Here is a 23081-nt window from a genome sequence, read left to right on the forward strand (position 1 = left end):
TGGCAAGACAGGCGTTCTGGTGAGAGAGATACGAGCGTAAGAATTTAATTATTTCCAAACATTTACTACAATTATTTTATTTAGCTTTAAAATTAATAGTAAAGATAACTCACACGAATTTATTTAAAAAGCAGAGATTTATAATGTATTTCAATGTAAGGGATACAAGCCTAAAAAATTATATTACAGCAAAACACACTTATATACCACAAAAATAATAATAAAAAACAACACAAAACAAAATAAGAAAAAATAACAAACCAAAATAATCAATAAACCAAAACAAAAACAAAAACAAAATGAAAAGAGAGAGAGAGAGGGAGAGAGAGGGAAGGCCAGAGAGAGCGAGAGAGGTGTGACTTGGATGGACCAACACACCACCTCTATTTTCCTCTTTTTCTCCCCTCCACACCTGTAAGTTACCTCCACCACCACCACACCCTCCCCTGCACCCTGTACCGTACCTGTACCGTGAGAGTGACCCCTGTGGCACCCCTGGGAGGCCCTAAAATAGACAAATAAGGGCCTTGTTATGATCTGGCAAACTGTTTACGTGGAATATAATTTTTGGGGATTTCCTGAATATTTTTTTTTCTTTTCTTTATTTTTTTTCTTTTCCTTCTTCCACATCATCCACTTCCCGTCTGTGAGTGTGTGTGGGTGGAAGTGTGGTAGGGGGGGCGGTGTATTAGTGGTGATTGTGGTGGTATAGTGGTAATTGTGGTGGTACAGTGGTGATTGTGGTGGTACAGTGGTGGTATAGTGGTGATTGTGGTGGTACAGTGGTGATTGTGGTGGTATAGTGGTAATTGTGGTGGTACAGTGGTGATTGTGATGGTACAGTGGTGATTGTGGTGTATTTCAAGTCTCCATTGTACCATTAACCCATATTTTAAGTCTTTATTGCACCATTAACCCACATTTTAACATTCCTTGGCCCCATTAACACAAATTTCACATAAAAATATTAAATTCTCCCCACAATTATTATGGCACCATTGAAACCCTTAGTCACATGTACCATAGTAATGACGTCAGCCTGGGGTACACTGCCAGGGGTACATTGGCACCTCCCAGATGGTACATTGGTGCACTAAATGAAGGAAAAACCCCAAGAACTTCCACTGCAGCCTGTCAAACTATTAGGACCTTGAAAACCCCTATAACTTCCATTAGAACCTTGAAAAATACTCTTGAAAACTGCAATAACTACCTCCACAGCCCATCAAACTATTAGAATTTTGAAAAACGCCCTTGAAAACCCCAATAACTTCCACTAGAACCTTGAAAACTCTAATAACTTCCACTAGAACCTTGAAAACCCCAAAAACTTCCACTAGAACCTTGAAAACCCCAATAACTTCCACTAGAACCTTGAAAACCCCAATAACTTCCACTAGAACCATGAAAACCCCAATAACTTCCACTAGAAGCTTGAAAATCCCAATAACTTCCACTAGAACCTTGAAACCCCAATAACTTCCACTAGAACCATGAAAACCCCAATAACTTCCACTAGAACCTTGAAAACCCCAATAACTTCCACTAGAACCTTGAAAACCCCAATAACTTCCACTAGAACCATGAAAACCCCAATAACTTCCACTAGAACCTTGAAAACCCCAATAACTTCCACTAGAACCATGAAAACCCCAATAACTTCCACTAGAACCTTGAAACCCCAATAACTTCCACTAGAACCTTGAAAACCCCAATAACTTCCACTAGAACCATGAAAACCCCAATAACTTCCACTAGAACCTTGAAAACCCCAATAACTTCCACTAGAACCTTGAAAACCCCAATAACTTCCACTAGAACCATGAAAACCCCAATAACTTCCACTAGAACCTTGAAAACCCCAATAACTTCCACTAGAACCATGAAAACCCCAATAACTTCCACTAGAACCTTGAAAACCCCAATAACTTCCACTAGAACCTTGAAAACCCCAATAACTTCCACTAGAACCATGAAAACCCCAATAACTTCCACTAGAACCTTGAAAACCCCAATAACTTCCACTAGAACCATGAAAACCCCAATAACTTCCACTAGAACCTTGAAAACCCCAATAACTTCCACTAGAACCATGAAAACCCCAATAACTTCCACTAGAACCTTGAAAACCCCAATAACTTCCACTAGAACCTTGAAAACCCCAATAACTTCCACTAGAACCATGAAACCCCAATAACTTCCACTAGAACCTTGAAAACCCCAATAACTTCCACTAGAACCATGAAAACCCCAATAACTTCCACTAGAACCTTGAAAACCCCAATAACTTCCACTAGAACCTTGAAAACCCCAATAACTTCCACTAGAACCATGAAACCCCAATAACTTCCACTAGAACCTTGAAAACCCCAAAAACTTCCACTAGAACCATGAAAACCCCAATAACTTCCACTAGAACCTTGAAAACCCCAATAACTTCCACTAGAACCATGAAAACCCCAATAACTTCCACTAGAACCTTGAAAACCCCAATAACTTCTACTAGAACCTTGAAAACCCCAAAAACTTCCACTAGAACCTTGAAAACCCCAATAACTTCTACTAGAACCTTGAAAACCCCAATAACTTCCACTAGAACCATGAAAACCCCAATAACTTCCACTAGAACCTTGAAAACCCCAATAACTTCTACTAGAACCTTGAAACCCCAAAACTTCCACTAGAACCTTGAAAACCCCAATAACTTCTACTAGAACCTTGAAAACCCCAATAACTTCCACTAGAACCATGAAAACCCCAATAACTTCCACTAGAACCTTGAAAACCCCAATAACTTCTACTAGAACCTTGAAAACACCCTTGAAAACCCCAATAACTTCCACTAGAACCTTGAAAACCCCAATAACTTCCACCGCAGCCCGTCAAACTATTAGAACCTTGAAAAACACCTTTGAAAACCACAATAACTTCCACTAGAACCTTTTAAAAATAACCCACAACCTCTCTCTCTCTCTCTCTCTCTCTCTCTCTCTCTCTCTCTCTCTCTCTCTCTCTACAGATGGTGAGAGAGCTGGCAAGGTGCGGTGGTCGGCCAGAGAGATGAACACAGGACATGGCTATCAGGTATGTATGTACGAACAAACGCACTCAAAAACACACTAACGCACTCAAAAAAAACACAAACGCACTCAAAAAACACACAAATGCACTAAAAAAACACACTAATGCACTCAAAACACACTAATGCACTCAAAAACACACTAACGCACTCAAAAACACACTAACGCACTCAAAAAACACACTAATGCACTCAAAACACAAATGCACTGAAAAAATAACACTAACACAGTAACGCACTCAAAATAACACTGAAATGCACTCAAGAAACATTAACACACTCGAAAAATATTACTAATGCAGTTACGCACTCAAGAAACACAGAAATGCACTAAAAACACAGAAACGCACTAAAAAAATAACACTAGCAGTAACACACTCAAAACACCACACAAACGCACCCAATAAAACACACCACGATGTAACCTTACCTTATCTAACCTTACCTTACCAAAACTAAAACAACAAAAAAATCTAAACAAAAACAACAAAATCTAAACAAAACAAAACAAAACAAATCAAAACAAAAACAACAAAACAAAAACAACAAAATTAAAACAAAAACAGCAAAATCAAAACAAAACAAATCAAAACAACAAAATTAAAACAAAAAACCCCTCAAAACGGCACTTTCCGTAACCCAACGCACCCCAAACCAGGGCGGAGACTGCGTGACGTGTGGAGTGAGTTCCCGGGCGCTGCGGAACGAGGTGGAGTTGCTGCGGCGGAGGCTGGTGGACCGGGACGTGGCAATTGTGCAGCTGGAGACACAGATGGCGCAGGAGAGGCCACAACACTACCCCCAGGGACAGGTGGCCGTGCTCAGGGCTCAGTGCGACAGTTGGCAGGATAAATATGACAGGTGTGTGTGTGTGTGTGTGTGTGTGTGTGTGTGTGTGTGTGTGTGTGTGTGTGTGTGTGTGTGTTGTTGTTGTTATTTGTTATTATTATTATTTTTTTTTTTTTTTTTTTTTTTTTTTTTCTTGTATTTTTTCAACTTCTTTTTTCCATTTTCTATTTTTTTTTTTTTTTTTTGCCTTTTCTTTTCTTTTCTTTCTTTTCTTTTTCTTCTATTTTATTTTTCTTCTTTTCAGCTTCTTTTTCATTCAACTTCCTCTTCTTCTTTCTTCTTCTTCTTCCTCTTCTTCTTTTCTTCTTCTTCTTCTTCTTCTTCTTCTTCTTCTTCTTCTTCTTCTTCTTCTTCTTCTTCTTCTTCTTCTTCTTCTTCCTCCTCCTCCTCCTCTTCCTTTCCTTCTACCCTTTAATTATTTTGTCCTTTGCCTTCTTTCTTTACTATTTCTTCTTTCTCTTTCTCTAAATCAGCAATAAACACACAACCCAGTAAACCCATTTTCTTTCATGTGTGTCTCGTTTTCTATGACGTCTTTTTCAGGGTAGACCGTCATATTTTCTCATTTACTTTGCCTGCTGAGAGAGAAAGAGAGAGAGAGAGAGAGAGAGAGAGAGAGAGAGATTACAGTATAGTTAGTTAGTGTGTGTGTGTGTGTGTGATCTCTCGCGTTTGTAAGCTAACTGTTTTAATTAATATAGCAGTGTGTGATGCTAACTTTCCTCTCTCTCTCTCTCTCTCTCTCTCTCTCTCTCTCTCTCTCTCTCTCTCTCTCTCTCTCACACTCACACTAATTATTATATTCTCACCCTATTTTCCAGCTCACCCCAGGCCAGGATAACACTTTCTTCACCTCACCCCCCCCCAGGCACCCCTCAGACACCCCCATACACCCATAAAGGTCATAATCAGGTGTTGGAATAAAGATTTTCACCCTTTTTCTCTCCAGGGTGTAAATTTAATGGTGTTTTGAAGGGGTGATGGGAAGAGGGGGTGTGTCTGGGGGGTAGGGGTGTAAAGGGGTGTTTGTCTACTTTCATGCACTGTTTAGGGGTGGTGGTGGTGGTGGCGGTGGTGTTTTGGTGTGTGCGTGTGTGTGTATGTGTGTGTGTTTTGTTTTAGGGGTGTTTGTTTATGTTTTTGTTTATTTTTTATTTATTTTTTTTTCTTTGTGTGTGTGTGTGTGTTTGTTTGTTTTTTCTAATAATTTTCAGTTTTTTTTTCTTGTTTTTTCTCTCGTTTTCTTTGTTTTGTTTTGTTTTTGGCGTTTGTTTTTCTTTCTTCCATTTTTTTTTCTTTTAGTTTTCTTTAAAGTTTTCATTCTTCATTATGTCTCATTTCTTCATTTTTCCTTATTCCTTATTTTCACTATTTTTTCCTCCTTTTTCTTCAATTTTCTTCATTGTCTCATTTCTTCATTTCTTTCCTTATTCCTTTTTTTGCTTTTTTCTTTTTCCTTCAATTTTCTTCGTAGTAAAAACATTTCAGTATTTTTTTCTTTTCAAAATTTCGTTAATAAAAGTTCCAATATATATATTTTTTTTTTGCAATTTTTCTTCAATTTTCTTCTTTGTAAAAATCGCAAATGTTCGAATTTTTTTTTTCTTCAATTTTCTTCTTTGTAAAAAAAATTGCGAATGTTAGAATTTTCTTTTCTTCTTCAATTTTCTTTTTGTAAAAAATCGCGAACGTTTGAATTTTCTTTTCTTTTTTTTTTTGCAATTTTTCTTCAATTTTCTTCTTTGTAAATAATCACGAATGTTAGAATTTATTATTTTTTTTTATAATTTTTTTTGTGACCAATTTTCTTCTTGGTAAAAAAAAATCATGAATATTTTTCCTCGACTTTCTAAAAATTTTTGCTCATGGAAATGCATCACACTTTTTCTTTTTTTTTTTTCTTTTTTCTCCAGTTTTCATTTTTCTTCCAACTTGTATCCACTTTTCCCTATTTTTATCCACTTTTCCCTATTTTTATCCACTTTTTTCTACTTATTTTTAACTTTTTCCCTTTTTCCTACTTTTATCCACTTTTTTCCAATTTTTATCCTCTTTTTCCTCTTATCCACTTTTTATCCACTTTTTCCCACTTTTATCCACTTTTTATCCACTTCATTATCATAGACAGGTATTTATCCACTTTTCTCGAACCACCTCTCACAAAACTGCAATTTTTTTTTTTTTCTCCAATATTCACCTCATAACATCTCTCTCTCTCTCTCTCTCTCTCTCTCTCTCTCTCTCTCTCTCTCTCTCTCTAACATTATAACACGTTTTTTTTTTAATATTTCTCTTATTACTCTTTCAAAATCTCAAAATTTCCATCTCTCTCTCTCTCTCTCTCTCTCTCTCTCTCTCTCTCTCTCTCTCTCTCTCTCTCTCTCTCTCGATAATCATCATATTTTTCATCTTATTAAGTGTGAAACAAAATGCGCACACACACACACACACACACACACACACACACACACACACACACACACACACACACACACTATTCTTTCTTCATCAATGTTTGTGTCACACCAAAAATTAATTGAGAGAGAAATAGCTTTAATAATTCTGCCCCCCCTCCTCTCCCCCCCTTAGAAAAAAAAAAAAAAAAAATTCTGGGTTTTTTTTTATTTTCCCACAGGAAGAAAGAAAAAAAGAAAAAGAAAAGAGAAAAAGAAATGAAAAAAAAAATCCAGAGAACTTTTCCATTTAACAAAAATCATAAGAAGAAATTTTCAGAAGAATTTTGATGTTTTTCTTTTTTTCCGTTTTCTTTTTTCTTCTTTTTCTTCTTTTTCTTATTTTTTATAGTTTTTCTGCCTTCACACTAAAGACAAATTAACTTCAGGAATATCTCTTAAAGCGACGGAAGTAGTAGTAGTAGTAGTAGTAGTAATAGTAGTAGTAGTAGTAGTAGTAGTAGTAGTAGTAGTAGTAGTAGTGGTGGTTTATCTGTCTATCTATCTACACAAGAGGCAGGTCAAACACACACACACACACACACACACACACACACACACACACACACACACACACACACACAAGCAAGAAAGACTGCATTCCAAGGGTAACACCTGAAACACACTCTAAACACACCTTAAACACACTCAACACACCGTAACACCTAGAGACACCCTGAACACACCCTAAACCCACTTCTTTGGGATGTCAAACTCAAATTTTTCCGTCGACCATCAAAATTTTGGCTATTACTTATTGGCAAGACCGCAGATTAATTTATTTGAGCAGGAAGTGAAAGTTTCTCTCTCTCATCTTAGACTTAATGATTTAGTTCAATATTCCTGATTTCCAACAGGTGTGGTAATGAGTTTAGACAGGTTGGTTAGGGTGAAGTGACGCATTAACCCCTTCAGTAGCATGACGTGTTTCCATATTCATTGTGGTGACTATTTGGTGATTCTCTACAGTTTCAGAAACTCATGTGGGGGGTTAAAATAGTGTAAACTGTGGCCATTAATCTTCTGACCTCCATAGACCCTTCCTAATGTCAGTAAAATGGTCTAATGGTACACCAATCTCAAGGTAAAAATGCGTCCCAGTACTGAAGGGGTTAAAATAGTGAAGACTATGGCCATTAATCTTTTGACCTCCATAGACCCTTCCTAATGTCAGTAAAATGGTCTAATGGTACACAAATCTCAAGGTAAAAATGTGTCGCAGTACTGAAGGGGTTAAAATAGTGAAGACTGTGGCCATTAATCTTCTGACCTCCATAGACCCTTCCTAATGTCAATAAAATGGTCTAATGGTACACAAATCTCAAGGTAAAAATGTGTCGAAGTACTGAAGGGGTTAGAATAGTGAAGACTGTGGCCATTAATCTTCTGACCTCCATAGACCCTTCCTAATGTCATTAAAATGGTCTAATGGTACTCAAATCTCAAGGTAAAAATGTGTCCCAGTACTGAAGGGGTTAAGACAAATTTCCCAGGCTTGAAGCTAATTCTGTGTAAATCTTTAATAGAACTGGCATTCCAAGTGGCCTTTTTTTTCATTTTTTCATTTTTTTCTCTATCTTTCATTGTTCTTGGCTGGTTTTTCCCTCTTGTATTAAAGAAAAGAGAGAGAGAGAGACAGACAGTTTGACATCCTTGCCCTATTCACACACTAAGCACACTAGACACACCCTGGGCCCTAGATAAGAGACAAAAACACTCTGAACACCCTAAATGCACCCTAAACACACTAGCTACACCCTGGGCCCTAAATAAGAGACAAAAACACACTCTGAACACACTCTAAGCACACTAGACACACCCTGGGCCCTAGATAAGAGACAAAAACACACTCTGAACACCCTAAACATGCTAGCTACACCCTGGGCCCTAGATAAGAGACAAAAACACACCCTGAACACCCTAAACACACCCTAAACATGCTAGCTACACCCTGGGCCCTAGATAAGAGACAAAAACACACTCTGAACACACTCTAAGCACACTAGACACACCCTGGGCCCTAGATAAGAGACAAAAACACACTCTGAACACCCTAAACATGCTAGCTACACCCTGGGCCCTAGATAAGAGACAAAACACACCCTGAACACCCTAAACACACCCTAAACATGCTAGCTACACCCTGGGCCCTAGATAAGAGACAAAAACACACTCTGAACACACTCTAAGCACACTAGACACACCCTGGGCCCTAGATAAGAGACAAAAACACACTCTGAACACCCTAAACATGCTAGCTACACCCTGGGCCCTAGATAAGAGACAAAAACACACCCTGAACACCCTAAACACACCCTAAACATGCTAGCTACACCCTGGGCCCTAGATAAGAGACAAAAACACACCCTGAACACCCTAAACACACCCTAAACATGCTAGCTACACCCTGGGCCCTAGATAAGAGACAAAAACACACTCTGAACACACTCTAAGCACACTAGACACACCCTGGGCCCTAGATAAGAGACAAAAACACACTCTGAACACCCTAAACATGCTAGCTACACCCTGGGCCCTAGATAAGAGACAAAAACACACCCTGAACACCCTAAACACACCCTAAACATGCTAGCTACACCCTGGGCCCTAGATAAGAGACAGAAGGAAGGGAAAGGGGGGGGAGGGCTAGTCAACCTCAGCTTACCTCAACTCACCCTAGTCTAGTCGTCACCCTATGTCTTTCCACACCCCCCTACCTCCCTCCCTCCCTCCCTCCCTCCCTCCCTCTTCCCTTCCCCCTCCCCCCCTCCATTTATTTATTAATTCTCCCATCGTTGTATTGGCAGAGCGAGAGGAAGGCAAGGTAAGCAACAGTTTTCCTCCACTTATCTCCACCTCCTCCTCCACCTCCTCCTCCACTTCCTCCACCTCCTCCACTTCCTCCTCCTCCACAGTAAGGATTTTTTTTTAGACAGTTCCCCTCCTCCCTCAACTGCCCTCCTCCCTCAACTGCCCTCCTCCTCCACCTCCTCCTCCACCTCCTCCTCCACCTCCACCTCCTCCTCCTCCACAGTAAGGATTTTTTTTAGACAGTTCCCCTCCTCCCTCACTCCCTCCTCCTCCACCTCCTCCTCCACTTCCTCCACCACAGTAAGGATTTTTTTTTAGACAGTTCCTGCCCCCCACCACCACTCCCCCTCCCCGCCAGCCAGCCAGCCAGCCAACCAACCAGCCTGTTCCGTTTCTTTCTCTCTTTCTCTCTCTCTTTTTCTCTCTCTCTCTCGGTCTCGATCCACATTTTTTACAACGTACTCGGAAATTTGTCCACTTTTTTGAGGTGGAGTACGTTTAGCATTGGCATCTTTAGTCATGTCACTTTTGCCGCAGAAACGTGGCGGGTCTCGAGATTTTTAGTGTGACGACAAATTTTTTATATTTTTCAATTTTTATTTATTTATTTATTTATTTATTTTATTTATTTATTTTTTTTATTTAATTGATTTTTTTTTCCTATTTTTCCGTATTTTTTGTGATGGCAATTTTTTATTTATTTATTTATTTTTTTTTTTTTATTTATGGTGTGACGGTAATTAATTTTTTTCTATTTAATTTCTCAATTTTTCCAAATTATTTTTTCTCATTTTTTTCATCTTTTTTTATAATTTTTTTCTCTTTTTTCCATTTCTTTTCTCAGTTTCCGTTTTTCCGTTTGTTTTTTCCATTTTTTTCATTTTTTTTCCGAAATATTTCATCTTGTCTTGTTTGTGTGTGTGTGTGTGTGTGTGTGTGTGTGTGTTTTTCTTTATTGCTTTTTTGGGGGTACAAAGAACTTAAGATTTTTTTTTCCTTATTTTCTTATTTTCTTTTTCTTTTTCCCCCTCTTAGCTAAAACAAGATAGTGTTTTTTTTTCCTTTTCTTTCCTTTTTCTTTATTTTCTTTGTTTTTCCTTCCATGTACAGTGCCACCTTCTCTCTCTCTCTCTCTCTCTCTCCTTACATGTGTGTGTGTGTGTGTGTGTGTGTGTGTGTGTGTGTGTGTGTGTGTGTGTTCTATATCAAATTGTTTCTATCTTTCTTTTTCTCTCTTTTCTCTTTCTTTCTCTTTTCTCTCTATCTCTCTCTTTCTTTTCTCTCTCTCTCTCTTCTCTTCTCTTCTCTCTCTCTCTCTCTCTCTCTCTCTCTCTCTCTCTCTCTCTCTCTCTCTCTCTCTCTCTCTCTCTCTCTCTCTCTCTCTCTCTCTCTCTCTCTCAAAAACTTCATTATAATCACTCACACTCACACACACACACACACACAAACCCTTTTATTTTTGTGTATATTGAATTAATGTATATGTTTTGAGATTTTGAAAGTGTATATATTTTTCTCTAACCAAACCCATACAGACACACATACATACATACATACATACATAGAGTTTCCGATTTGTGTATTTGTGAGAGAGAAAACAAAAAATTAATGTGGTCTTTTATTCATACAGGGAAAACTTTTGGGAATATATTTTGTCAAGGTGTATTTTGAGTGTATTTTGAGTGTGTGTGTGTGTGTGTGTGTGTGTGTGTATGAGCTGGATTTCTGAATTTTGAGATTTTTTTTTTTTTGCGAATCTGTGAATGATTTTTGGCTACAGACACACACACGCACACATATATATAAATACGCACACGCACGCACTCAAACACACACTCAAACATACCCCTGTCCCTCAAACACACACACACACACACAAAGAGCCCCCAAACACATACAAGACCCCTTCCCTTAACACATAGCCCCCTCCAGCCCTCTCTAGCCCTCAAACACCCCTCAGCCCCCCTTCTCACCTCACTCCCCCAGCCAGACACACATACAAACACACACACACACACACACACACAGGCCCTTCCCTGTCAGATTCCCCCAGCCAGACACACACACACACACACACACAAGGCCCTCCCAGACTCACAGCCCCTAAAAATAGCCCCTGAGCCCCCCAGCCCCACACATCTCCCCTTTACTCTCTCCCCATCCACACATGCACAAAAAACACTCCATGAACACACAGCCCCTTTCAGGCCCCTTTCAGCTCCAACTCAGCCCCCTACTCCCCCAGATTGCTGGAGGCCCACAAGAGACTGCAGAAGGTGAACCAAGGCCTGGAGGATAAATTACTGCGACTCGTTGATAGAACCGAGAGTGAAAAATCAAGCTTAGCCGCGGACACAGCCAGCCTGACCACCGCCCTCACCACCGCAGCTCAGGCCATCAATAGACTCAAGCAGGAGAATGTACGTGTGTGTGTGTGTGTGTGTGTAAGATTTTTTTTATTTTTCTATAATTTTTTTTATTTACTTTTTTTTTTTTGTGTGTTTTGATTGCTTCTTGTGTTTTTGTGGTTGTGTGTGTGTTTGTGTTTGTTGTGGTGTTTGTGGTGGTGTGATATAGTGTAAGGGTGTTTTGAAGGTGTTTTTGTGGTTGTAGTGGTGTTGGTGATAGTGTAAGGGTGTTTTGGATGTATTTCAAGGTGTTTTTGTGGGTCTAGTGGCTGATTTGTGGTGTTTTCAATATTTACACTCATGCATAAACACACACACACACTAACGCACACACACACACACTAACGCGCACACACACCATTCCAGGACCGTTACCGCAATGACCTCAACTTGGCCATCCAACTCCTGCAATGCAACCCCAACAAGTATGCTGCCCACAAGCTTGACTCAGTAAGTGTCTAACCTAACCTAACCTAACCTAACCTAACCTGCCCACAAGCTCAACTCAGTAAGTGTCTGACCTGACCTGACCTAACCTAACCTGACCTGACCTGACCTGACCTGACCTAACCTAACCTTACCTGACCTGACCTGACCTGACCTGACCTTACTTGACCTAACCTGACCTGACCTAACCCAACCTAACCTTACCTAACCTAACCTAACGTAACCTTACCTGACCTGACCTGACCTAACCTAACCTAACCTAACCTTACCTGACCTGACCTAACCTAACCTGACCTGACCTGACCTGACCTGATCTGACCTTACCTGATCATATCTCAACCCCTTCAGTACCCATGACACATCTTTATATATATTCAAGTTACTATTAGGTGATTTTATATAGCTTTGGAATCTCTTGTGGGGATTCAAAGAGGGAAGATTCAGGGCTATCAATCTTCTGAACCTTAAACCTACCTAGCTTGAAAATAAATAAAGAAAAGAAAAATGGGACACAAAACAAACGTAATATTAAGAAAAGAAATTAACCCTAAACAAACGTAATATTGAAAAATTAAAAGAAAAAAAAAAGAAAAAATTAACCCATAACAAACGTAACATTCAAATCAAAATAAAAAAAAAAGAAAATAAAAAAGAAAAAAAAAATTATCTTAAACAAACGTAAACTTGAAAAAAAAAAATTAGCCCTAAGTAACCTTAAACAAACAATTCAAATAAAAAAAAAAAAAAGAAAAGAAAAAATTAACTAACCTAACCTAACTCAACAGCTTCCCATGGACCTCCAGCGGAAGGCCAAGTCTCGGCTAGCCAGGGAGCCGCGAGAAACCCCCAAGCCAGAGGTCAAGGTCATTAAGGTGCCCATCCCCACCTTCCCCCCCACCGCCATGGTCTACTCCGTCAATAAGTATGCAGGTGTGTGTGTGTGTGTGTGTGTGTGTGTGTTGCATCAAGGAGGTCGACAGAGTAGTGGTGAGTGATTGAGAGTACTGGTTAACTCTTAGGAAAGGTGAAGAGAATAGTGGTGAAGGATTGAGAGTACTGGTTAACTCTCAGGAAAGGTGGAGAGAATAGTGGTGAAGGATTGAGAGTACTGGTTAACTCTCAGGAAGGGTGGACAGAATAGTGGTGAAGGATTGAGAGTACTGGTCTAATCACACCCATAACTTCAGGAAAGAGTACTGGTTAACTCTTAGGAAAGGTGGAGTACTGAAGGGATTAATATGAAATATCTACACACTCTTAATTTGCTCTTTTTATATTGACATGATTTCCTTCACTTCTAGAGCAAAGTAACAAGGAGGAGGCAGTGGATGCTGTGTCTGCCGCTATCATGGCAGCAGTACTGGAGGAAAGACAGCGAGAAAGGGCCAGACAGCACTGCTCCACTTGTATGTGCGGCTCCACACAAACGCACCACACACACACTCCACCAGGCAGCGCAGGGATGGACGACGACCCTAATGGCAACAGAGACACCCCACACACGCAACACACCGCACACGCACCGCAGGGGGACATCTTCAGAGTGAGCGTGGTGGATGTGGGAACGCAAGTGTTTCCGTCGTACATTGGCGAGACTGGCAAAGTGCAGTCGACTTGTATTTACTGCCATCACTCCTCGCGCGCCCCACCGTCCTCACACACAGAGAGGTCAGCGGAGGTCAACGGAAAGCCAGCAAGGTCACGGGTGGAGGAGGAAAGCTCAGTACTCAAAGCAGTGTCGCCAGATAATGCGTGGGATTGGGTAACTGAAGGGCAGGATTCTGGCTCCCCCTCTACACCGTCCTCCCTTGTGAGTGCTTCCTTGAGCTACGAGAGTGAAACTAGCAATGTCACATCCCCACAGGAGTCCCCCGGAAGGCTGTCACTCCCCCCAAAGCCCCAAAATACCTCCAGTCACCCAAATCAGCAAATCAGACCCCAAGCGGACAGTCCAAGGGGTGAAAAAATGGTGACTATCAATGGTGTGGTGAGGCAAGGTGTGGCGCATCACCCTACCCTCACCACCACCACTACACCCTCCACCACACCACCACACCCCCCCGCCACCATGACCACCTCCCTCCACCACAACAAATACAACCACTATCAACACCGCACCTCCACCACACCACACCACCACCACACTCACCACCACAGGCTGCAGCTCAGTGGTCGCTCCCCAGGCCACGACACCTTCACCCCCTATACACCGGTCGCCCCCCCAGCCACACAGGGAGACCCCCCACCGCTGGCCCTCCGATGCTGTTGCCGCCAGTACCTACACTAGTTCAAGCACTGAGACCACACTATAGGCACCAACACACCCTAACACACCCTTAAACACACTTAACACACAAACGCACCCTTAAACACACTTAAAACACACAAACACAGTCTTAAACACACTTAAAAACACACTAACACACTCAAAACACACAAACACGCCCTAAAACACACTAACACACTCAAAACACTAACACACCCTTAAACACACTTAAAACACCCTTAAACACACTTAAAAACACACTAACACACCTTGACATACTCTTAAACACATCAGTATATTTTTTAACACACTAACACTAAAAAAACACACTCTAGACACCAAGACACACCCGCACACCCTGACACACTCTTAAAAATGTCCTGAAACATCCTTAAAATTAGTCTGACACACTGATACACTCTTTAAACACCCTGACACACTGCTGCACCTTTACACCCTCTCACTCTAACACACACACACACACACACTATTTTACACACTTATTCACACTAGTCACTACAATCATTACCTTACCCTCCCCTCCCCCCCCCCACAATGACTACTTCTTAGCCTTCACCCTGCCACCCTGTCACCCTGTCACACTGCCACCCTGTCACACTCCTTTGCATATTTAACCTACATTTATTACCTCCTCCCTCCCCCTATACTTCACCCTGTCACCCTGCCATATTATTACCCTGCCACCCTGTCACCCTGCCACCCTGTCACACTCCTTTGCATATTTAACCTACATTTATTACCTCCTCCCTCCCCCCCCTATACTTCACCCTGCCACATTATTACCCTGTCACCCTACCACCCTGTCACACTCCTTTGCATATTTAACCTACATTTATTACCTCCTCCCTCCCCCCCCTCTACTTCCTATACTTCACCCTGTCACCCTGCCACCCTGTCACCCTGTCACCCTAATTTGCATACGAGTCAGTTTATAGACAATTTTATAAAGTTTTATATTTTTTTAAGTATTTTTTTCTATATATCAATTTATTTTTTCTTTATTTTGTTTGTTAATTTGTAAGGTTTGTATTTGTTTGTTGTTGTCTAAGCTTTATTTATTTGTTTATTTTTAAGAGCAATTTATTTTTTTGTATTTTTATTTTTTTTTTATTATTATTATTTTTTAAGCTTTTTTTTTTTTGCAAACTTTTTTTTTTAACCATTTTTTTTTTCAAGGTTTATTTTGTGTATATATATTTTCACAAGTCTTTTCTTCTTCTTTTTTCAAGTCTATTTTTCCTTATTTTCCTTTTTTTTTTTTTTGCAAGCTTTTATTTTTTATTCTTTATTTTCTTTACTTTCTTTTTTTTGTATATCTTTATTTATTTATTTATTTATTTACTATTTTTTTCCTAGTCTTTCTATTTTTGCTATTTTTTTATTTTTTTCAGTTTTATTTATTTATTTATTTCTATATTTCACAAACCTTAATTTTTCTCTATTTTTTTGGTCCATTTTTCTTCATTTTATATTGATTTCTCATTCATTTTTCTCTATTGTTCATTTTTTCTCTATTTTTCATTTTGTATTAATTTCTTGTTCATTTTTGTCCATTTTGTATTCATTTCTTCATTTTTTGTCTTATTTTTCTTCATTTTTGTCTATTTTTCTTCATTTTTGTTCATATTTGTCCATTTTGTATTAATTTCTTCATTTTTTGTCTTATTTTTGTTCATTTTGGTCTATTTTTCTTCATTTTTCTTCATTTTTGTCTATTTTTCTTCATTTTATCTATTTTTCTTCATTTTGTCTATTTTTCTTCATTTTTGTCTATTTTTCATTTTGTATTGATTTCCTGTTCATTTTTGTCCATTTTGTTCATTTTTGTCCATTTTGTATTAATTTCTTCATTTTTCTCTATTTTTTTTCACTTTTCCTTCCTATTATTGTGGTTTTCATTAATTTCTTCATTTTTTTTTTAGTCTTTTTTCCCACAATTTTTTTTCCTCTTCCCATTTTCTAAGAATCGAACAATTTGTATATAGAAATTTATATATATTTTTATTATTATTCTCTCTTCTCTATCCTATCTTTATTTACATATATATATATTTCTCTTATTATTATTATTATTTTTTCCCCCTCTTCCTTCGTTTATCAATTTGTGTTTTCTTCTTTTTTCTTACTTTTATTTTCTTATTTTTGTCTGTACGTGTAAATTTATCGTTTTCTTTAATATATTTCATGTTTTAAGGGTCGTTTTATTTTTTTAATTTGTTTTAGTTTCCCCTTGCATTTCTATTACGCATGTCTCGTTTTCTTTTTTCTGTTTGGTCTCTCTCTCTCTCTCTCTCTCTCTCTCTCTCTCTCTCTCTCTCTCAAGAAAATGTATATATATAAAGACAATCACGTAAACTGACGACCGTTTTCTATGACACATCCCATTTTCTTTCCCTCTCACACACACACACACACACACACACACACACACACACACACACACACACACACACAAAAAAAAAAAAAATATAAAAAAAACGACAAACTACTATTTTGCGTGCGTGTCTGTGTGTGTGCGTGTATGTGCGTGTGTGCGTCACCCACCTACCCACTTACCCACCCATCCACCTACTACTACTACTACTACTACTACTACTACTACTACTACTACTACTACTACTACTACTGGTTCGCTCCCCGCGTGGTGCTAATCAACCCAATACGTAAAGAAAATGTAGTTTTTCTAGGCATTTAGTGAAAGAAAACGCTTATCTGCTTGAGTGTCCCCTAAGCTACGCCCGTTTTCTGTGGTGCAAGCAACACTGTATTCGCTAACCGTATTCGGAAGGGTGTTTCTTTTCGCACCTCCGCTATTTTAAAAGGTGCCATTCTGATAAGTGACACGTAAAATTTTCAAGGGTGTCTCTTTACGCACCTTCGCTATTTTAAAAGGTGCCATTCTGATAAGTGACACAAACAAAACACGCCATTCTAATAAGTGACACGTAAAATTTGCAAGGTTGTCTCTTTACGCACCTTCGCTATTTTAAAAGGTGCCATTCTGATAAGTGACACAAACAAAACACGCCATTTCGTTCGTGACACGTCAAAATTTTTCAAGGGAGTTTTTTGTACAGTTCTAGTGACACATGAACAAGATTACTGCATGAATTGAACAAGATTATGACACGAATTACGGGAAAAAAATAAATAAATCAATAGATACCAGTCTTGAGAACCCAATTAGTCATCTGTGGCTTTGGAAATTATTGGCGAGAGAGCAGAGCGTTTCAAAATAAGGACTTTCTATTTATTATTATTTTTTATCCACGTCACTATTCAGATGCATTGTGGGTCCGAGAGACTGACTGGAGGTGGTGATGAGTGAGAGGAAAAGGAAATGACTGGATTACTATCAAATATTTAGGGAAAAACTGGCTTTGTGAGTGACTGGCAAGTAGAAAGATTGGTTAAGAGTATTGGAAGTAATTGGACTGGCTTAGATGGAAAAGTTTTGTATATAATATTTTTTGGCTTTTTTTATTCGTCTCTCCTAAAAAACAAGATTGAAAGACTTGTATACCAACACAAAGACCACGAAAATTGCCAGGTCAGGTGTTCACGAGTGTTTTGTTCTAATGATGGACTGAAATAATGTCAAACTGGCACTGCGATCATGGAAACTCATCGTATATTTTCCTTTAGAGTCTAGAGAAAAAGATATGTTTTGTAGCTACTGATGGACTGAAATAATGTCAAACTGTCACTGCAATCTTAGAAACTCCTCGTAAACTTTTTTTTTTTTTTTTTTTTTTTTTCGAGTTTGTGGAGGAAAAAAGACATGTTTTGTTACTATTGATGGACTGAAATCCTTCCCAAACTGTCTCTGTAAATCTTTGAAACTCGTATATATATTTTTTTTTTTTTTTTTTGAGTCTGTAGAGAAAAAAGATATGTTTGTTGCTACTGATGACTGAAAAACTTCCCAATCTTTCACTGCAAATCTTAGAAACTTCTCGTAAACTTATTTTTTTAGAGTGTAGAGAAAAAAAAGACTGATTAATAATGACGACTCTTTGTGACTTAAGATGAAAGGAAGAAGAGAAAAGACTTTGAAATAAGAGAGGTCTGAAGAAAAGAGAAGGAGAGTAGATAGAAATACGAGATAAGGAAGAGAAGGAAGGAGAAGCAAAGAAACATGACACAAGACAAATAATACAAAAAGTAAAAAAAGAAAAATAAATAACCAATTTTTCACTCTCTTCCCAACAGATGGCGAAGAGAAGATGTTTTGAAAGACGAGAAACATGAATAAAAAAACACAAAAATAAAAAAAATTACAAGAAATGAAAAGAAAACGGACTAAATATAATGCAACTTTGTAATATAAGGTAAATCTATTTCCATTTTTCTGTATTCAGTGAACGCTATTTTGTGGGAATGGTGTGTTTTGAAAAGGCATTGTGGGATTGCTAAAAAAAAATGTACCTAGTTTGTTATTTTGGGCGTTTTAACCCCTTCAGTACTGAGACGCATTTTTTACCTTGAGTTCTGTGTATCATTGGACCATTTTATTGACATTAGGAAGGGTCTATGGGGGTCTGAAGATTAATGGCTACAGTCTTCACTATTTTAACCCATTCAGTGCTGAGACGTATTTTTTACCTTGAGTTATGGCTACGATTAGACCATTTTTATTGACATTAGGAAGGGTCTATGGAGGTCGGAAGATTAATGGCCACTATTTCAATGCCCCACATAAGTTTTGAAACTATAAAATCGCCCCATAAATTAAGCAAAATGAATATGGAAACACGTTATGGTACTGAGGGGGTTAATGGGTGTGTTTGTGGATAAAAGTTTGTGTGTGGCAGTCTTAAAATGTTCTTGGTGTTTTGAAAGCGTTTGTGTGGGAAGGAAGTGAATGTTTGTGGATTAATAGAAATGTGGGATGTTTTTAAGGTGAAATTGGAAGAAAAAGAGGAAAAAAATTAAGGAATGTTAAAAATGATGTGGGGTTTTTTTTTTAAGCGTTTGTGTGTGAAGGAAGAGAATGTTTGTGGATTAATAGAAATATGAGATGATTTTTAAAGATGAAATTAGAAGAAAAAAAAGAGGAAAATATATAAGGAATGTTATAAATGATGTTACGAGATTTTGGAAGCGTTTGTGTGGGAAGGAAGTGAATTTTGGCATGTGAGGAATGAATCTTCAGTGTTTGTTTGTAACGGAGCTTGGGATGACTTTTGAAGTTGAATTGATGAAAAGAAGGAAAAATTGTAAGAAAAGTGTTGCTATTGTTTTTCTCGTCTATCTTTTTTTATGTGTCTAGGAAATTATGAGCTTTTTTTCATGTGTGTGTGAAAAAAAAAAGTTTGAAAGCGAGGAAAAATTTTTGGATATGTATATTTTGTATTTTGGAAAATTTTGATGTAAAGAAAAATAGAATTGAAAACAAGTGAAATTTTTTTTGGATATGTATATTTTGGGTTTTGGAAAATTTTGATGTTAAAAAGAAAAGTTTGAAAAGTATTTAAATTTTTTGAGATGTATTTTTGGGAATTTTGGAAAAGAATATGTAAAAAAAAAAAAGGTTTGAAAAGGAGTGAAAATTTTTGTGTGTATTTTTTGTGGTTTTGGAAAAGATTGATATAAAAAAAAATACACGTAAAATTTTTGCAATGTGTTTTTTTATTCGTTTTTTCAATTTTTACCAGAAATAATTGAAATGTTTGTATGTTCGTATGTGTGTGCGTGTATGTGAGTGTACAGTAAGATTTTTGAAGCACAGCAGTTGTCTAGGTGTGTCTTTTGTGTGTTTGGAATGTGTTGTAGTGTTGCAGGGGTCGTGTTTGGGTCTCGTTTGTTGGTGTTTTAAAAATGTGACTATGCGTGTTAACAAAATCTTGACTTTTGCTCTTTATTCTCTACAAAATTTTCCTTTTTTTTTCTATTTGAATCTTTTAAAAATTTCTGAATGTAATTATTTTTTTGAGAAATGTATTATTTTATTTATTTATTTATTTATTTTAGGGAAATGTATGGAATTTTTTTTTTTATATAATTAACCTTAAAAATTTCGAGAATAATGTTTTGGAAAGAAATATTTCTATTTTTTTTTTTTTTTTTTTTTTTTATGAATCTTGAAATTTTTGAGATTAATGTGTTTGTTTCGAGAAGGTCACTAAAAAATTTTCGATGTATATTTTGTAGAGAAATATTTTGACTTTTTCGAGATTGTAAAGTTTTTTGCAGCGAAATGTATAAAATTTTTGGAGATAAATCTTTTAAAAACTATCGAGAATGTAAAATTTTCAAGATAAGTTAAAATTATCAAGAATGTAAATTTTTGTAGCGAAATGTATTATTATTATTATTATTATTATTATTATTATTATTATTATTATTATTTGGAGGAAAATGTATTGAAACCTTTGAAGAATGTGAATTTTTGTAGAGAAATCTTTGGAATTTTACGAGAATATTTTGGAAGAACATTGAAAGTTTATAAGAAATATTAATGTTTAAAGAAATTTAGACTGTTTTTATTCTATTTTACTTATTGAAGTGGACTGGAATTTTGATATTATTATTATTATTATTATTATTATTATTATTATTATTATTATTATTATAGAATAGTGCCATATGTTTTCCGAGACATAAGTTGAAATTTTGATCTGACAATGAAAAGAAAAACAAAAGAAAATGGACTAATGAAAGAAAATGGGAAGTGACAGAAGATGAGAGAAAAAAAATAGCACTAACTTTTGTATATTGGAAGTGATGACGAAGAAAACGGGTTGTGTCTGTACGAAGATTTAAATAAGTTTGTGCTTGATAAAGTTGAAAGAAAACGGGAAGAACTTGAACGTGAGAGACTAGAAGAGATAAAGAAGAGATTATTTTGTATTGGAGTGAAGAAGAGAATTTGTTTTTCTTTTTGTGTCATGTGAAGAGATAATTGAGTTGGTGCTTGAACAGATTGAAAGAAAACGGGAACAACTTGACTGTGAGAGACTAGAGAGAAAATGGAGACAATATTTCGTCCTGAGATTAAGAAAAAATAAAGAAAACGAAAAAGAAAATGTGATGCAGATGAGGAAACCCCGTGACATGAAAAGAAAACGTAGACTTTGATGGCAGACTATGATATACCGCAAAGAAAACGGAAACTACAATGGCAGACAAACAGAAAATGGAGGCTATAATGGTATGCTACTTTATATCGCAAAGAAAACAGAGACTAATGATAGAAAACGATTTGGAATGAAGGACAAACTTAAAGATGAAAGTTAATGACAGAAAACGGTTTAAAATGAAGACAGACTTACATAGCGACAGAAAACGAAGACTAATGATAGAAAATGACTACACTGAAGGATGAACTTAGATAAACACTGTAATATGTCTAAAATAAGAGTGCAATATTGGCTTACATTCTCAAACACCACGATTTCAAAAGGCTTTATTTAAATTACACAAGTTTTTTTTTTTTTTTTTAGGTGTTTTTACGGTTCTAGAGGCAGAGTGATAAGATTTCTATATTATTAACTTTAGAAACACTCTTGAAAACCCCTCTAGTCATTTATATAGCCTTGGAAAACTGTGGTGAGAATAACGCGTTTTTAAGCACGTTTTTATGGTTCTAGAGGCAGAGTGATAAGATTTCTATATTATTAACTGGAGAAACACTCTTGAAAACCCCACCAGTCATCCCTGTGGCCTTGGAAAATTGTAGTGGTGAGAGAGAAGAGCGTTTCTGAATACGGAGCAAAGACTTATGTGAGTGGTGTGTGTAATAATAGGAGAGTGGCTGGCTGGCTGGCTGGTTGGTTGGTTGGCTGACTGACTGATTGGCTGGCTGACTGGTTGGCTGATTGATTGACTGACTGACTGGCTGATTGACTGACTGATTGGCTGACTAGTTGGCTGATTGACTGACTGACTGGTTGGCTGATTGGCTGATTGACTGACTGACTGACTGACTGGTTGGCTGATTGACTGACTGACTGACTGACTGGTTGATTGACTGACTGACTGACTGACTGACTGGGTTCTCGACAACACTGAAAAACATGAAACATATTTGATTTTTTTTCCCCTTTTCCCTTTTTTTTTTCAACTTGTTTTTCATACATATACATACATACATACATACATTCATACATACATACATACATACATACACACGTACTTACAAGGTTGACTAAGTTGTGTAAAGATATTTATTGTTTTTAGTCTCTCTCTCTCTCTCTCTCTCTCTCTCTCTCTCTCTCTCTCTCTCTCTCTCTCTCTCTCTATGTATTTTTCCGTATTTCCTATTCTGTCATCCTCCTCCTCCTCCTCCTCCTCCTCCTCCTCCTCCTCCTCCTCCTCCTCCTCCTCCTCCTCCTCCTCCTCCTCCTCCTCCTCCTCCTCCTCCTCCTCCTCCACTCTATAACAGCAGAATCTCAAACACACACACACACACACACACATTACATACAACCATATCAATATTATTATTATTATTATTATTATTACAAGACTAGTCACTAATGGGGCTACAGTGTAAGGGAAAGACATACTAGTTAATGGGGGAATAAATGGGTATGTTTTAAGTGTGTCAAGGTAATGGGTAGAAAAATAGGGAGAAAAGGGAAATGGATAGGAAAAAAAAGTGTGAATAGAAGAGATGAATAGGTAAGGGATGATAAAGATAGGGAATAGTGATAAGTATTGAGAGAGAGAGAGAGAGAGAGAGAGAGAGAGAGAGAGAGTTATATATATACTGTACAATGTAAATAGGGACGAAAAAAAAAAAA

The 23081-nt window shown here is 37.5% G+C and overlaps 2 protein-coding genes across 3 annotated transcripts in view; one reads left to right on the forward strand and one right to left on the reverse strand.

The window, feature by feature from the left end:
* LOC123498695 overlaps positions 1-23081 on the reverse strand; it is a 41217-nt gene that overhangs the window by 3925 nt on the left and 14211 nt on the right. For both annotated transcript variants that reach the window (XM_045246061.1, XM_045246054.1), the window contains exon 2: positions 465-505. In XM_045246061.1, the coding sequence (XP_045101996.1) occupies positions 465-505 (41 nt within the window). The remainder of the gene's footprint in view (positions 1-464; positions 506-23081) is intronic.
* On the forward strand, positions 327-14482 carry LOC123498671. Its single transcript, XM_045246008.1, is given in 8 exon segments — positions 327-414; positions 3020-3084; positions 3738-3940; positions 11438-11612; positions 11967-12050; positions 12833-12977; positions 13349-14243; positions 14245-14482. Coding segments are annotated over 7 exon segments (1641 nt in total). The 5' UTR covers positions 327-414; positions 3020-3060; the 3' UTR covers positions 14360-14482.

The sequence above is a fragment of the Portunus trituberculatus genome, chromosome 7 (genome assembly GCF_017591435.1).
Source record: "Portunus trituberculatus isolate SZX2019 chromosome 7, ASM1759143v1, whole genome shotgun sequence".
Classification (NCBI taxonomy): Eukaryota; Metazoa; Arthropoda; class Malacostraca; order Decapoda; family Portunidae; genus Portunus; species Portunus trituberculatus.